This window comes from Amphiura filiformis, chromosome 9 (genome assembly GCF_039555335.1).
Source record: "Amphiura filiformis chromosome 9, Afil_fr2py, whole genome shotgun sequence".
NCBI lineage: Eukaryota > Metazoa > Echinodermata > Ophiuroidea > Amphilepidida > Amphiuridae > Amphiura > Amphiura filiformis.
This window is the reverse complement of record NC_092636.1, coordinates 1,580,130-1,596,763: the sequence shown is the minus strand read 5'-3', so window position 1 is coordinate 1,596,763 and position 16,634 is coordinate 1,580,130. Positions and strand designations below refer to the sequence as shown.

At 36.5% G+C, this 16,634-nt stretch overlaps 1 protein-coding gene across 1 annotated transcript in view; it reads left to right on the top strand.

The window, feature by feature from the left end:
* LOC140160502 (protocadherin Fat 1-like) overlaps positions 1–16,634 on the top strand; it is a 159,348-nt gene that overhangs the window by 102,060 nt on the left and 40,654 nt on the right. The window contains 4 exon segments of the mRNA XM_072183735.1: positions 12,164–12,481; positions 13,214–13,427; positions 14,579–14,718; positions 15,476–15,962. Coding sequence (XP_072039836.1) covers positions 12,164–12,481; positions 13,214–13,427; positions 14,579–14,718; positions 15,476–15,962 — 1,159 coding nt within the window.

Genomic DNA, 16,634 nt, shown 5'->3' with positions numbered 1-16,634 from the left:
TTTCGGGTAATGTTGAAGCAGTTTCAGGCATTTTGCTTGGATCTTCCCAGTACAAAAGTATAGGGAAATACACATTTTCGGGTAATGTTGAAGCAGTTTCAGGCATTTTGCTTGGATCTTCCCAGTACAAAAGTATAGGGAAACACACATTTTCAATGTTGAAGCAGTTTCAATTTTGTTGATGCAAAAGTATAGGGAAATACATTTTTCGGGTATGTCAGTTTCAGCATTTTGCTTGGATCTTCCCAGTACAAAAAGTATAGGGAAATACACATTTTCGGGTAATGTTGAAGCAGTTTCAGGCATTTTGCTTGGATCTTCCCAGTACAAAAGTATAGGGAAACACACATTTTCAGGCAATGTTGATGCAATTTCAGTCATTTATGTCAGTGCTTACCTTAAACTTGCTGTTACATATTTTGATTCAACATTGAATGGCCGATTTAATGTCATCAGCACCTGTATTTTATAGGTCACTGTTAAACTTCATTGAATTCATAAAATAATTGACCATAACAAGCACAGAGAAGTACTGTCTTCTTTGAAGCTGTGGGAAAAAGAGGGGAGTTGCATCCATCAACCATTTCATCAAATTTAATCATAAGCTAATTGGCATGAAATATGCAAGCAAATTAAGTTACAGTGTCTTTCTCAAAGTGCTCAATTTACTGACAAAATTATACCAATATTACTAGAGACTGTCATAGTAGGCATAGCTGTTATTCGGAGATGATTTTCTTCAATCAAGAATTTGGTTAGTGGCACTATCTTCCCCCAGTGGTGTCAAGTGACTTCTCTCAGGTAGTAGCTTTGATGTAAGATCTCTTTACACCCTCCGGTAAATACTCGACACAAAAACAAGACTAGAACCCTGCTGCAAAGACCCCCAGGATTTTCCACCAAAGTTAAAGTTGCAACGACCAGGCTTGAGTCTTAAATTCAGTGTATATGTAGCAAGTACAGATTGAATATCTGTACATAATTCAATAGAAAAACAACTTTGGAAAGAAAAATATCAGTCAGTTTTCATTGTTGAGGGGAAACTCTCTTGTGGGTGTTAGGCCATTGTCTCTTTAGATAACTGACAGGTCACTGTGTTTCCATAAAAAGAACTGATATAATGTATGACAATAAGTCAACACCTGCTGAAGGTTGAATAGGAATTGTTATCTAATGAAGATGTAGTGTAGGAAGAGATGAAGAAGAGGCATCAAAGTGATGGAAAGTGTTATTGTCTGAGGAATTATGGCAGGAGATTGACATTCAAACAGCTTGCAAAGATGGGGCCCAAGTCATGTCAATGGATATGGTGACTAGAGTGAAATTTGTTTTTGTTTGATGGTTTGTTTGTTATAAACAAAGATCTCATTCAATTCATTAGGAGTCAATTAGTGCTGGTCAAAGAGATGTACATTTATATGTAATGCTATTGTCACACATACAGTATAGTGTGGCCATGTAACGAAGTTGAAATATCTGACCCAATTATGTAGATATGGCTTTGGGCTATGTCAGTATAAAGTTAGATGACTTCTTGTGAAAAAGGCGTTGACTCTCAGCCAACATGAATTGATGTCATAGCATTAGCAGTCATCTCTTGCTTGCTCATATCACAGATATTGTGATCATTTTCAATGTTTCAATTTGTTTTAAATTCAGTTCAACTTTTATTACAGGGGTGATTTCCCAGGTGAAATATCAGTTTATCAAAAGACAGTCAGTATATTGTTTGTTCATTTTTGTAATCATTTTAAATCATTTCATGTTATATTATTGTAAAATCAGCTCAAATTTGGTTAGATTATTATGTAGAAAGACATATATATCTCTGTTCAGTTACTTGACAGAAGTCGGTCCTTTGAAAATAACGTATAAAGTTCGGTAAAGATTGAAATGTCTAGCTATGCCAACATTGAATCCATCAGAAGTCATGCCGCGAGCTCCAACACACAACACTGCATTTGACACAGGGGAAGGATCCTGTTAAACTCCCAGTTGAATTAGGTTAGGCGGATGCAGTGTTAGCAATGTGCGACTTTTTTTGTTGAGCTGAAAAAAACCTGATATAAGACCAGCGTTTTGTGCTCAACCAAGAAAATTGCATTTCTGTTACATAGGTGTTAAATTCCATGTCAACGTAAATGGGCATCTTACTGAATTTCATAAATTAGATTTGCTCACTTTGTGTTCTACATTTATTTTTATGTCCAGTAGCGAATATTAAATTTAGTTATACTGAAAATTGTGTCATCGCATCAGAATGAGATTTGACATAGTTGTTAATAAGCATGTCTATTGATGAAGTGAATACAAAACGCCTGGTTCAGAATATGTTGCTCAATATTTGATATTTGAGGAGGATGTTGTCGTGAACAAGTCAAGATGTTACTTCTCGTTAGATTAATACCAATGTGAATTTATTGGTTGGATTGATGATGGTTTGGATTTGGCTTTTAACACACAGGGATGTATATTTTCAGGAAATTTCCTGATTTCGGGAAATTTGTTTGGATCTTCCCTGTACAAAATCAATAGGGAAATACTAATTTTCAGGAAATGTTAAAGCAGTTTCAGGAAATATTGTCAGTGCTTGTTTGCATCCATGATTACACAATACAGTGAGTGTCTTAAATGGTGTATTTGCAGAACTGAATTTTCTTTTTTTTTTCCCCCGGAGTTAAATATTGTACAAAATCGTGCACCTCTGGTTTATTTCTCCATGCGCTTCTAGTAAACGTTGGGTTATTATATACATGTCTTGCGTTTTGCATCTATGCTCACCTAGTGCTACATGCCCAAACATCTGTAACGCTCAAATTATAGTTTGATTTTGGGCTTTGCCAATTAATGCTCGAGGTACATTATTTGGTCCCCATGCATGATATTCCAAGCTGGTGGATTTACTATGTAGGGATATGCAAGGGGTAAAACTGAGTCCATTCTCTCAAATCTTTGGGTCTACGTGTTGTGTAGTCTCTTTGCTTGGAAAATGACACATCCTAGTTATGTAGAACTTCATAGATAGATACCAATTTCATGCCAGTTATCGACATTTGAATACCATCCTCAAGTCAACATGAATTTATATCGCAAAATGAAAGAACGGATCTTCTGCATTTAAATGGCTGCCTTGCAGCTACCGTTATAATTTCAAGATAGGCTGAAATGAGCTGCCTCTTTAATTAAAAACATGTTACTTATGAGGTGCACAAATTTAGAATGCTTGAGCTTTTCAAATTGTACAAAACTGTCTATATTAGGTAAAACTAGTTGAAGAATGGGCCTCTGACATACCGTACTAACCCACTCAATAATGTCTGTAATTGAATAAAATCAGTATGCCCAATTACCACCTCTTGATGTAAACAGTTGCTTTGTGCCAGTGATGATCGCTGGTATGGTCCACATGTTTGGAATGTTAGGGCATATATGTTAAAGTGTGATCCGTATAAAATTGGATGGTTATTTTGGTTTCTTATTTAAACATGATTTAGTCAATAATATAATTATTAATGGTGTGAACCTTGAACTGAAAGATTTTGTGGGGAAACCACCGTAAAGTATCAGACAATGCCCAAATATAACCTTGAAATCATGAAGAATGGAACAAACTTAACTGCATTTTGGTTGAGTTGAAAATAGATGCACCTTATTTTTTGGTTCCTGAAACTACAAGAACCAGGATAACTTCTGAAGATAACAGGCAAGATGCAAATGTTTTTCAATCCATATATCTATAATGGCTTTTCTCATCAATTCAAATTTTATATTTACATTTAGGGCTGTCTTTGGTCATCAATGTTCAATAGTTGGAAAATATTCTTCAATTTTTTTAAAAATTGAGCTTGCTTTTGTCCGATAATTGAGTCCACCCTACTATTTCATTGACATTTTACATCTCAGATCATTGATGAAAGTGACTTTTGTGTCTTGACACTGCTACATCTGGAGAGGGTAAGGTATATAGAATGCAGAAACTGTCAAATGTCTATAAGGCACCTATTGAAGAATGGGCCTTAGTACTTCAATAATGACTGTAAAATACATCAGTAACCTTTATGTGCAGTTGCAGTCAGTGATGATATGGTCCAGTCTTCCGTATAAAATGTGCAAAAACGATTTAGTCAATAATATAATTATTAATGGTGTGAAACTGAAAGATTTTGTAAACTGTAAATATAGGAAGGGAACTTCAAGCCTTGAAATAAGTGGAAACCAGGAGCAATTTGTTTTAGAAAATTGCTGCTATTTCGATTCCCGATGACATTTATTACTTTTCACTGGAGAAGATGAAAGTGACTTTTCTGTCTTGACACTGCTACTTTTTGAGGGAGTAAAGGTTGGGACCAAATCACTCAACTCACTTACCACCTCTTATTTCAATTTTTGGGAACTATCCTATAAGGCTATAACATTTCACATCAAACATTTGCAATAAAAGCTGCTACAGTTGTGCACAGTATGATCAACATTACGAGTTGAATGGTTTTCTGAACATGATTTGATAAAGCAGGCAATTATTGATGCGCAGTACACTATGTGAACCTTTGAACATAGCTAACTAAGTTATACCTACAATTACCTACAATCAGTTACCATGGGTTTTCACAATAATCACTTTATGTAATGCATGCGGATTGCCTTATGGAGCAACTATAGACCTCAGTGGGATCTTCATCAGGGAGAAATTAGATGCTTCCACAGTATAGAGTAGAGGTAGAATCACATAGCATGTTGTAATGTTTGCAGTAGAAATGTTATTGCAGCAATGAAACTCTTGAAGCAGAACTTGAATGCCAGCACTTGCTGTAGGGATTAATTGTGACATTTGGCACCAACTTGTACATTACATGTACAAAAGTGGACATTTTTGCGGAACCTTAATTTTATCGCTTTTCGTCCTCAACACCGCTACTTGCAAAAATAATTACGCACAAATGTGTTCTTTAATACATAGGTCTGCATATGGAAACTCAAAAATGTGATTTTAAGAACAAACAAAGCAGATCAAAATCAGCAAAGCGTGAAAAATTACACACACAAAAAATACAGCTTTTACAGTAACCTAAAGCAATCACAGAATTATTTACATTTATAATGTTGCCTAAGATGATGACATTTGACATTTAACCTACACATGTAATATCTTTACCCAATGTTTCAATATGTACATGGACTTGAAATCCACCCCGGAAATCCACAGTTCAGTTGTTTAAACTTTATCATGTAGGCCGATACGTTATTGTTTACAGATGTACATATCATAAAGCATATAAAAATTTGAAGTAAAATAAATTCCTATACATAAAAAAGCTATCAAATTCAGTTTAATGATAATAGGGATGATTTCTAACACATAATAACTATAAATCATTTTATACTGTCTGTTGCATACTTTATAGAGCAGAATGAACAAAATGACAAAGTTTGATTTATGTGGAATTTATAGGATAAAGTAGAATATTATTTGACATGAATAATAAATCGGGAGATAAATCCAGGGACCCAGCCAGCTAGAAAGAGGGTGGGAACACAGATATGTGCCCCCTGTGCAATAATCCAGGGATGTAGCCAGCTAGAAGAGGGTGGGAAGGTGCCCCCTGTGCAATAAATTGAACAAGATGCACATTAAAATAAATCAAATAATTGAAAAATAAAATATCAGGAATTTTTTTTGACATTGTAAGGAGCTGAAATTGTTGAATTTATATGTTGGTGTAAATTTGGTCCATTTTTTGTGACACAAATTTCAACTATATGTAGCAAAACTGTCTGTTTTCCCTGGTATTTTTCACTTTCAATAAATTGAAATTTATACACCTATCTTGAAATTGGCGCACAGTAATTCTTATGAATGTTCTGTTATGCTTGAAACCAAGCTAACGCAAGTCTAGGTAGGGAATGCAAGAAAAATCAATATCCTTACAAGAGAAGGAAGCGGTAATAATGAGGTCTTAATAGGCAGGAAAATATCAAATCATAAAGCAATATTATGAGAATCTAGTTGTCAAACTCTAGGGATATCATTCTATCCAGCAGAAGTAAATTGGCTATGTGATAGTTAATCCCAGCGTCATGAATATTGCTTCAGAAATTGACGATGATGACAACGAGTACTCACTGTTCCCTACGCATGCTTTTGCATACAAGCAGGCTTTGAAAATCAACTTGCAAAGGTCGTGGATGGTGTCAGAAAGAAGCCAAGATGACTGTTCAGAGTCTGTCTATATGTACCTGGTTCCCCATCTTATAATTTCGTTGTAGGCAAGTTGGAGGATAAAGATCAAACCCTTTGGGTCCATGATGCGGCGGGCTGTACATGGTTGAATTTAGTGCGAGAAGTCCACAGGAATTGCGGATTTTTACGTGTGCGTTTTAATTGCAACCGAAGACGGGAAACATCGAGCCGCTTGATCGCTGATGGAACGGAGATGAGGGATAGTCAGGTGTTTAGAATGAATGATGAGTAGTAATTGATGAGATCGGGTGGATTTGTAACATCGATGACAGGTGAATTCACTTGGGACCAACTATAGTAGGCAAGCATGCAACTTCTGGTGGAAACGAGGGGAATGAGAGAGATTGAGAGGAACTCTCTCGTAGATTTTTGGTTGATTAACTCACTGGGTACATGAGAGGGAGTAATGAGATGAGAAAAGGTGAATTTGAAATGGTTTTTGGTAGTTTGTTAACTCATTAGGGACATAGAGGAAGAAGCAAATGAAATGGAAATGGGGGAAATTCATTTACGAATTGTGAGTAAGTGAATGAATGAATGAATGAGGTTTGGAAAAAAGGAGCGAGAGCTGGAGTGAAGAGAAGAGACGTGCTGATAGAAGTCAATTATTTGGATTGCCAAACAAACTTGTGTCTAGTAGAAAGATAAAAGGTAGCTATAGGGTAGAATTAGCAGCAAGTTGTTTTCAAATGGGGGAGAAATTAAATGAGGGAGAAAGGGGAGGAAAGGCAAGAGAGAGGGATAGAAAGAAAGAGGGAAAGCGTGGGAGATGAAGCGGAAAAATGAGAGCAGCTGATATCATGTGAAATGTTTTCAGTTTAAAAGGCAGGCTAGTCTATAGATAGTGAAATATGAAAAAGTCAAAATGTGACTAAAATCAAACTTGACAAGCATTTCTATCTTATTCCTCTGATCAGAATGTAACTAAATATTCCCCGTCATACTTGCATGAAGGAGACACATTGTCGCATGCAAAAGAATGCAAAAGCTAGAGACACTGATGCGCATATCGTATGCACAGTGCAGTACGTACTAATAACGCACCAAATTTCAGTCCCCCGCCAAAGAGGCCATCACACACTTCTGGGTTTAATAAACAGCCATGTAGGGTACAAATTTTTTTGTCCGTTGATGATGTTATGTAGAGCTGTCAAGTTTTCACATTAAATATCGGTCGTTCAACCAAATTGCAGCGAAAGCAGTGGTCGGTTGGAATGAAATATTAACTGCTCTGTGACTGCCCCACATTTTTATGAGCGATATATTGGTATGTACAGGTTATTTGTCAGGAGTGCAATTGCCTGCATACGTACACATAAGTCAAGCTTAATTAAGATAGATTTTTGTGTACATAACGTCAAATTCTTGATCGTTAAATTGTGAACAATCACATTCTGAGAAGTGTTGCTGAACAAGCACATTCTGAGAAGTGCGGTCAAAGTACATCATAGTGCTGAGCTCTGGTGTGTTGGTTTGTAAAGACAGTTATGACCATCTATAACACAGTTAGAAATTGATGTTGTGTGTACTTGTAATGAAGATGAATCATTTGGCAAACAAAAGCTTATCACACTAATTCAATAAGAATTGGGCAGGTTGATATATCTAGAAATATGCGCATTGTAAGCTTGATTCTTTACCAATCAACCAATCAGTCAATCAAATCTTTATTTCTGTTATACATAAAAAATGCATATAATTTCTTGTGTCCATATAAGATCAGATCTGGGCTGAATGCACAAAATTTGTGTAGTGAGAGATTGGCAATGGAGCCAGCAAGTTATAAGTAACTCATTTCAAAACAGCTTTAAAAGCTTAGATTTTGATTTTATTGTATTGGTTTGGTATAATATTAAAGTATGAACTAATTGATAGATGACATTGCAGGTTTTGAATTTTTTATGGGCAGGAAAGCTTACTTTATGCTTATTAAAAATGCACTGTGCATTAATGTCATTCGGTATATGTGTGTGTATGTATTGGTTTACTACATGTCAGAGGACAAAAACGTATATTGTTTTTGGAAGCAAAACATGTACAGTGTAGCATTAAGGGTAGTAGGGTGGTAAATACATCCATGCACCCCCCCCCCACCACACAGACACCTGTTAGAATGAGGATAGTTCTTGAATATGCAAAGCCTTCATGAAGGTAAGAGGCATCATGTCTGTTCCATTGGTAGGTGTGTTTGCATTATGCACATACCATTACCAATGATACTAGCAATCTATTCTAACAAAGGTGACGCTTTAGTTGCTCGTCACTTGCTTCTCTTTAGTTGCAGCCTTTACAAAAAATACCATGTCTTAGGTAACTGTACTATCAAATCACTGCAGCTAAAACAATGAAAGGAGATAGTGTTCATCAACCTCTAACAAGTAGTGCTAATCTTGTTGAAGTAAAACCACCGGGGTGCTGTTTTACAGAGATTCAATTCCCTCTCTTCTTTATTCCACCTTGAGTCTTTTGATCACCCACCTACACTGCGTCAGGGTTGCCAAAATTGCAGCCCAAATCGATGGTCAAATCATCAAAAAGTCAGCCAAGTTTGTTCTTAATCAGTGGTTTCTGTAGGACATAAAATTACCGAAAGTGGTAGGTGCTAATGTTGACAAGCCACCAAATTTGGTTCCCCATTGGTTCTAAGAGGAAAATTGTTAAAAGTTGCAGGAAATCTTTGAAAGGTCCCCCAATTAGGCTATTTAATCACTGGTTTGGCAACCCTACCCTGCCGCCTACTTACTATCGGTTTGAGGTCAATCAATTTGTACGAATCCAATTTCAGACCCTTAACCAAATTTTATCTGTGCATCACCTTCGTTATTATGCATAAACACCATGGTGAAAATCTCGGATTCAAATAAGATTTGAAAAGTGTAAACCGAGTGGAGGTAAATTTATATTGTGTTATCAGTGAATATTAGGGAGAAAGCAACAAATATCATCCCTCCAGATGGAAAATGGAATGTTCCTCTCCCAATAGCTTTACAGTCATCATGGAACTCTGTATTGATGTATGTTGCTAATTTAAGCTTAAACAACGGTAGCTTATGATTGGTATCAGTATCGGCAATAGAATCTGAGTTTGGTTTGCCACTTGAGGCGAAAAGAAGGACTGGATTGCGATTTCTCAGCCTTGGAGTTTATTAATGCTTACACATTGGTCCCTGTAAAAGCTACTTACACACATCCTTAGGCGTAGTGTCAAGGGCGTCCGCAAAGTGTTTATTAACCCTTAGTATTAAAATCAAAATTTGTACTTATTTTGAGTGTTTTGATAGTAAGCCAGTATGTTTTAATGCAAAAGTAACCATTATTTTGTAATTTTTTTGGTAGAAGTTAACAGTTTACAGAAATTAAATATCATGATTTGGTTACAGCAGTTAGCATGGTTAAAACAAAACTGATATTGGAATAATACAATTTTTAACTTAAAAGTATGAAATTAAGGGCTTTGAAATGGCTTTGATGATGAATAAAGCGGGTGTTTTTCAGGTCATTTAGGTCATTTTCAACAGCAGTGGTAATAATGGAAAGTTGACCTCGTCAAAATGGATGGAGTAAATGAGTAAAATGTATGCTTATTAAAATGGACCTTGCAATAGAGATCTTCTTTGAAGCTTGCAATATTATTGTTCTATCTTTATTGAAGATTGCAATTGTATTAAGAATGACTTATTATAGTTGATTGCTTTGTACTTGCTGAGACTTGAATTTCAAACACACATGATGTTAGGATTTAAAATCGAAATATATAACAAACTGATATGTATAAGAATTAGATGTGTGCTGCGGTCTTACAGGTTTGATATGTGTGTTATGTACAAAAACTGAACATAGTGCATTTTTTCCCTCAAGATAGTGAGACATTTCATCCAATATTATAGTACACTGACCTCTATTGCTTTTCCTATATAGGTCTATGTTCAAAATGAGAGACTAATGGAAAATTTCCTTTAGTCCCCCTACCAAGACACTATTGCATTGTTTTAAACATTCAAATATTTATGTAAAACAACTTGAGTGTGTGATAATATTTGAGGTTCATGTTCTATTGTTCCATAGCTAGACCTGATGAAAGCTTGACAGATATAGTACCAATACAATGGCCCTTGTGAAACCATATATTCAACAACTCCTCCTATACCTTTGTACAGGAGCCAACCGTTGTTAATCCGTGATGAATCCACACTTTTACTATAGCGATCTTCTTTGACGCAGCAATACTATTGTTACTTTAATGCACGTGCAATTGTATTAATGTTTGGAACCTGTTGATGCTTTGTACTGCAAGCTTTAATAATTAAATTCAGTATTTTAGCGATTAAACATTGCAAATTTATTCTGTAGTTTTATCCCAGTTTTATTGCTGATTTTAGCAGAAAAATCATGATAGTTTTTGTCTGAAAAATGATTAACTGACATTCCTCATGAAATAATCATGTGAATTATAGATCTTTAGCTTCTTTTTTTCCTTAGTTGAAAGTTCAAAATCAGAGACTTCACGTTGTTCATTACCGTTTAACAACTTCCCGTCCAAGACACTGCATTGCGTTAAACATTCAAATATTTCTCGCTCGGGCAGCTAAAGCTGCCCTCGCCGTGTAAACCACGCAGACGGCGTCTTGCATCGTTGTTAAAGGTGATGAAAGCGACAGATGAAACATGATTGAATCCATAAATCCTCTCTTTGTTTTCCCTACAGATGTCTCATTCTCACTGATTATATACTTCCAATGTCTAGTCTGTACATTTCAATTTGTAGAAATAATATCCTTATCTAGCAGAAATGAAAACTGTAATGTCATGTCATTCTTAGTCACTGTTCAATTCTGTTTGACTTTTTGTTTACTTGGTTGTTTGTTTGTATGCATAAATATGGTTCATTTTGGAAGCTTAGTGAAGTAGCACTGGCCTAGTGTGCTGTCTGGTACTATCTGAGATATCCCGATGGTCTATTCCAGTTGAAATCCATACACCCCTATGGAAGACATAGCCTTGATGTCCTAAAACAAGGGGTGTATAGGCCTATTTCAAATGAAGTCACCCATTCAGGTAACCCCATTTGAAATTCACACTCCCTGTGTTTGAGACTTTGAGATTGTCTTCCATAGGTGGTGTATGGATTTCAACTGGAATAGCCCAATAGAGCACTAGAACAAAGCAGAGCAAAAATTTTCAGGTGTAGTCCCAATTTTGTGTTTCTACCCTGTATCACTTCTGCATTCAATGTGGGTGGGACATGTGGAGATATAATATGCATAGACTTACTGGTATGGGTTCTACCTGTAAGCAGGTGATCCTACTAGTCCTTGGTAATCTGGTAATACATTCTTATCTCAGCTTGCAATCTCCAAGAGAACACTAACTTTACTATCCACTATGGTTTCCTACCATTGATCAGGTTTCTTGACACATCCTGCCATACAATCTGTGAGCACACATACCAACGTGATTCACCTGTGGGTTCCAAGACCTCTTGTGGGTACCTGCCTGGCCCCCTACTAATAGTCACCTTGATACTCAGGGGTCCTGGGGAGGAAAATTCCGGTTGTTCATGATGAAACACCCTGATTGTGTCTAGCCTTATCTCTCATTAGAACAGGGCAAGGAGAGGTGACGGAACAGTATACTGTTCATAAAATATTATACGATTTCAAAAATTTTAACCCTATTTTATTACATATTAATGTTATAAATACCATGTTACTATTGTATTTCTGTAATGCAATAGAATTTCTATATTTGATGTTGTAAAAGAGATATATTGAAGGAAATAGAATTGTGCAAAACAAGGCTGGGTATGCTTTAAAGTAAAATTCAAATATTTGTTATTCTTGTATGTATTTAAATATATCTAATTTTAAAAATAGGTTTTATAATTTTGACAAATATTTCTTTTGTGCTTTTCTTCATACTTTACAGCTTACAATAACAGACAATGGTATCCCACGACGAACTTCAACAGCCCAAGTTATCATCACAATTGACGATGAGAACGACAATGCACCAAAGTTCACAGAGAACCTCTACCGTATCAATATCCCAGCCAGTAGTGAGGCCGGCGAAGAACGCGAGTCTGTATTCCGTGTGTTCGCCACAGACAAAGATTCTGGCATCAATGCGGAGATCAGTTACTATATCCGAGATGGCAACACTGGGACCAAGTTAACGATGGCACCAACAACGGGCGTGATATCGGCAAACAAACCTCTGGAAGCTGGTGAATTGTTTGAAATTTCGGTGAGTAATAGTAAATACAGACATACACATAGAAGACCATCTTTCAAACAAGTGGCTACTGTTTCTGATCATTTTTGACCATTTAAAAGATAGCACTTGGTCAACTGAAAAGTGATATTGAATCAATTAAGATATATTTTGTGTGGATTACTTGGACTGGACATATACGGTTTACTGAACTGAAATGAGCTATTATTGCTCTCCGTTGACAAGCATTATGTGAGATTTGCCAATACAAATGTCGAAACATGTGAGAAGTAATCACATTTTAATATAGGAAGATTTAGGATCAAATGAAGGGGTGGTGCAAAATTATGTGGATCACTCAGGGGGTGAATTGTTATATCAGGGACACAAGATTTTTTGATAGGCCACAAAGACCAGTGGGGGGGGGGCAAGCATGTTTTAGCAAGTTGATGAGTGGTTTTTGCACATATTTTTGGGCACTGTTTTAATATTATGCCCTAAAAAGGTGTAGGAAAACATGATTACCAGCCCTCCCTTCATACACATAATTATTGCACATCATCTAACTGATGCAATGTTGGTTAAATGAAATTAATTTATTATCAGTTTCATAATTTTCAGTTGTGCGAGCATGTTTGCAATTATTTAATGCGATTCATCATTTATTTGAGTATGCCTGAAATTACAGTAATCCATTTACAGAATATCAATAAACATTTTGAGCATGTTTAAATGTTGTTACTGTTCACTAATTTCTTCAATTAGTTGGAAGCAGAAGACAACGGACGCCCACTACAAAAGCGCACTCAAGCTCGTCTCTTAATCACCATCACCGAGCCTGTTGCTCCCTCACCCAACGCGCCTATCTTCCTTGATGCATGGGACACAGTCGTTGAAGAAAATATGAAAGTAGGTCACTTTGTAGCCTCCGTGTTTGCTGTCGACAACGACAATGATCCACTGTGGTACACCATTACAGGTGAGTGAATACAAGTAACCCCCTACACACAGGTGTCGTATACAGACGACGGTATCAAAAAATTAGGAACTTTTTTCCAAAAATGTTCACTTTTTTACGTTGTCATGACCATATTTGAAATGTGTGAAAAAATGCATTCAAATGAGTGCAAAGATGAGCAGGTTTGGGTCAGCGGTTCTTGAATTTGATGCTGAAATTTTATTAAGAATCTTGGTTGTTTTAAGTGCAGTATTATGAATGTGCAAGGCAATAAGATTATCAAAGGGTGAGAGAGGTGAAATGATTCACACAACGCGCCAGGGTATGCATTAATTATAAACCCCTTCGTTATACCAAGCATCATGGGAGATTAGCTGGCATTTTGCTTATTGCTCACGGGGTGAGTGTTTGAGTGGGTTGTTTTGATCTGGCCTCCAGTTGTTCATATTCATTTCAAATCTAACGAGACATAGTAATTTTGTGCAAATTCATCTTGACCATACTGTGGTAACATTTTTGTTGCAAATATTGTAATTTCAACAACTATGTGGTATGATATCTCTTGATAATTATGCCATAGATCATCTTTTATTAAACAGACATAAGAATTTTCAGGCTTTTTCTTGCCAATTTTAATTTCAGCCTGTTTTTGGACTTTTTAGCCTAATTTCACAGGCTTTTTTTTTCAAACTTTTCAGGTCTTTTCATGGATGATCATTCTCATGCCTGTTTTGAATAACCTTCACAGCAATTTTGCACTACATTTAAAATTGTATCGGTGAAAGCGATGTTTGTTTACAATATATGAAAAACATTGATGTTAGTTGAATTTGATGCATGAGTAGGATTTTGTTTTTTTCGTAGAACCATCTGTTTGTGATATTGCGGATAAGAAAATTGATGATCCTAGCATAAGTCAAATCCTCTATAATAATGTGCATATTGGCTATTACTGGGGGCTGAAATATGTAGAGCAAGGATTGTTAATATATGCAGTTTGTGGGCCACATCTGCAATAAACATACAATAGCAAAACAAGATTTATCATCTTTGAAGTGAATTTGGTCCTGCATGGCCCCTGATCAAATTCAAATATACCCCTGGTGAGTACTGATTTCTAGTAAAATGTCATGTGTCAAAAATACTAACAGATTTTAATAATTCTTTTTCAGATGGCAACATTGGCGATGTTTTCTCAGTGAGTCCCTCTGATGGTGTCATCTTGTTAGCTGGAAGACTGGATGCAGAGACTACTCCCATGTATGATCTCACTATAGCTGTGTCTGATGGACATAATGTGGAATCAACAACTGTGAGTAGAATTTGTGTTTACTGGGTGATATTTTTTCAGTGTTCTCTTTTAGGCATGCTGACTAGGGGGGAGAAGGGGGAGCATATGTGCATAGGGCCAAATATGAACCCATTTAAGAAATTGTCATTTTGATAAAGTTTATGATGTAAAAATACAGGGTTTATCTTCGCGTCTGGCCCTACTCTTAGTGGGCTTGCGACGTAGTGACAAAACTATACTCTGATCAGCTTATAGGTGGGACTCATAACATTGTGGATTCATATAGAATGGCGTACACACAGTTAGGCGCAGCACCTTTGCGTATTGTGTGACTGACGCATGCTTTTGTGAATTTACGCTGGCGTAAGTTGAAACTTTATTGACTCGCGCAGTAACAAAAAACGAATAATTCACGCCTATATGGGTCACTCACTGTGACTTGTAAACATCTTTCAGATTTTATTTAGACTCTTGTCTATCATACATTACAGTTAGAATGGCAAATGAATAAACACAGTGTGACATACGGTAGCAAGGAAGTGATTCCAACCATATCCCTGTTCCATCTCACTCGTGATTGGTTGGTATTCCATATAATGTCTTTTGATTGGTTGATCTAGTATTTTTGCTCTGTCCACATTCCGTCCTTTGAAATAAAATCATGTGCTCAGTTAATTGCCATTATGACTGTAATATTGTTAACATTATTGCAGGACATTATTTAACATAAAATATGTGACTGACAAGTAAGATGTGTTCTGCTTTTATTACGTTTCAGTTCCATGTGGATGTTTTAGACTACAATGATAACGTTCCTGTCTTAGAGCAAGAGATTTATACAGTTGAAATAAGGGAAAATGTGGAAATAGGCACAAAGGTGGTCCAAGTGAAAGCAACGGATGCAGATGGCGACGATTCACTCAGCTACCGTCTATACAGCACTGCTGACAGTGCCAGCGCTTCCAAGTTTGAAGTTGATCTCTGGACGGGGATGATCAGTGTGAGGGAAGCAGTAGACCACGAGGTTCAAAGTCAACACATCCTTAATGTTGAAGTGAAAGATCAGGGCTTAGTTACACACAGGACCCACGCAAGGGTCGTCATCAATGTCGTAGATATCAATGATCATGTGCCACTTTTCAGCGCTGAAAGCTACAGCGGACAGGTGTTTGAGACGGCTGCTGTAGGCACGCAAGTAGTGGAAGTGTACGCATATGATCGTGATGAAGGGATAAATGCAGAGGTCACCTACAGTATTTTGTCAGGTAGGTAACGAGCCAACATAGTTTATAAAAGTAACCTATCTTGTAAATTGTAGAATTTATTAGGGTCTTTATAGAGTTACTCTCTAAGCTTTACAGAGCTTTCTTATTTGCCTTTACTCTTCTGCCTTACACTTAAACAAAATACTTTTCCCTTTGCCCTAGCTTTCAGCTACTGTACAAGTGGTAATTTTTGAGAGGGTTTGATTTTTGAGAATGTCGCAAATGGATTTTCAACCGTGAAATTAACACTTTGCGAAAAATTTTAATTTTGCATAGGGCAGCATTGGGCAGTTGCGAAAATCACAAATTCGTAAACAGATCCCTGACTCCAACTAGCGAAAATAAACAAAAATAACCACTTGTAATTTGTAGAGTATTTCGCAGGTACAGAAATTAATGATAGAGTGCCGAGCTACACACGTGCATAGACTACACAATGCTTCACCTACTTCACTACATTCACACATTCTTTTCAACAAATATGTCTACCATCCACGACGAACCCAGTGTAAAGTCGTCAGTACAGATTTAGAAATATGGACCAACAACCCAAACAGAAATCAATAGAAAACAAAGGAATTTTCAGACCAAATTTGGATTTTTGATAAGCTATTTTTCAAGCAGTTATGGCATGTGATATATTATTTTAAAACTTGTTTTGGATATTTTGAC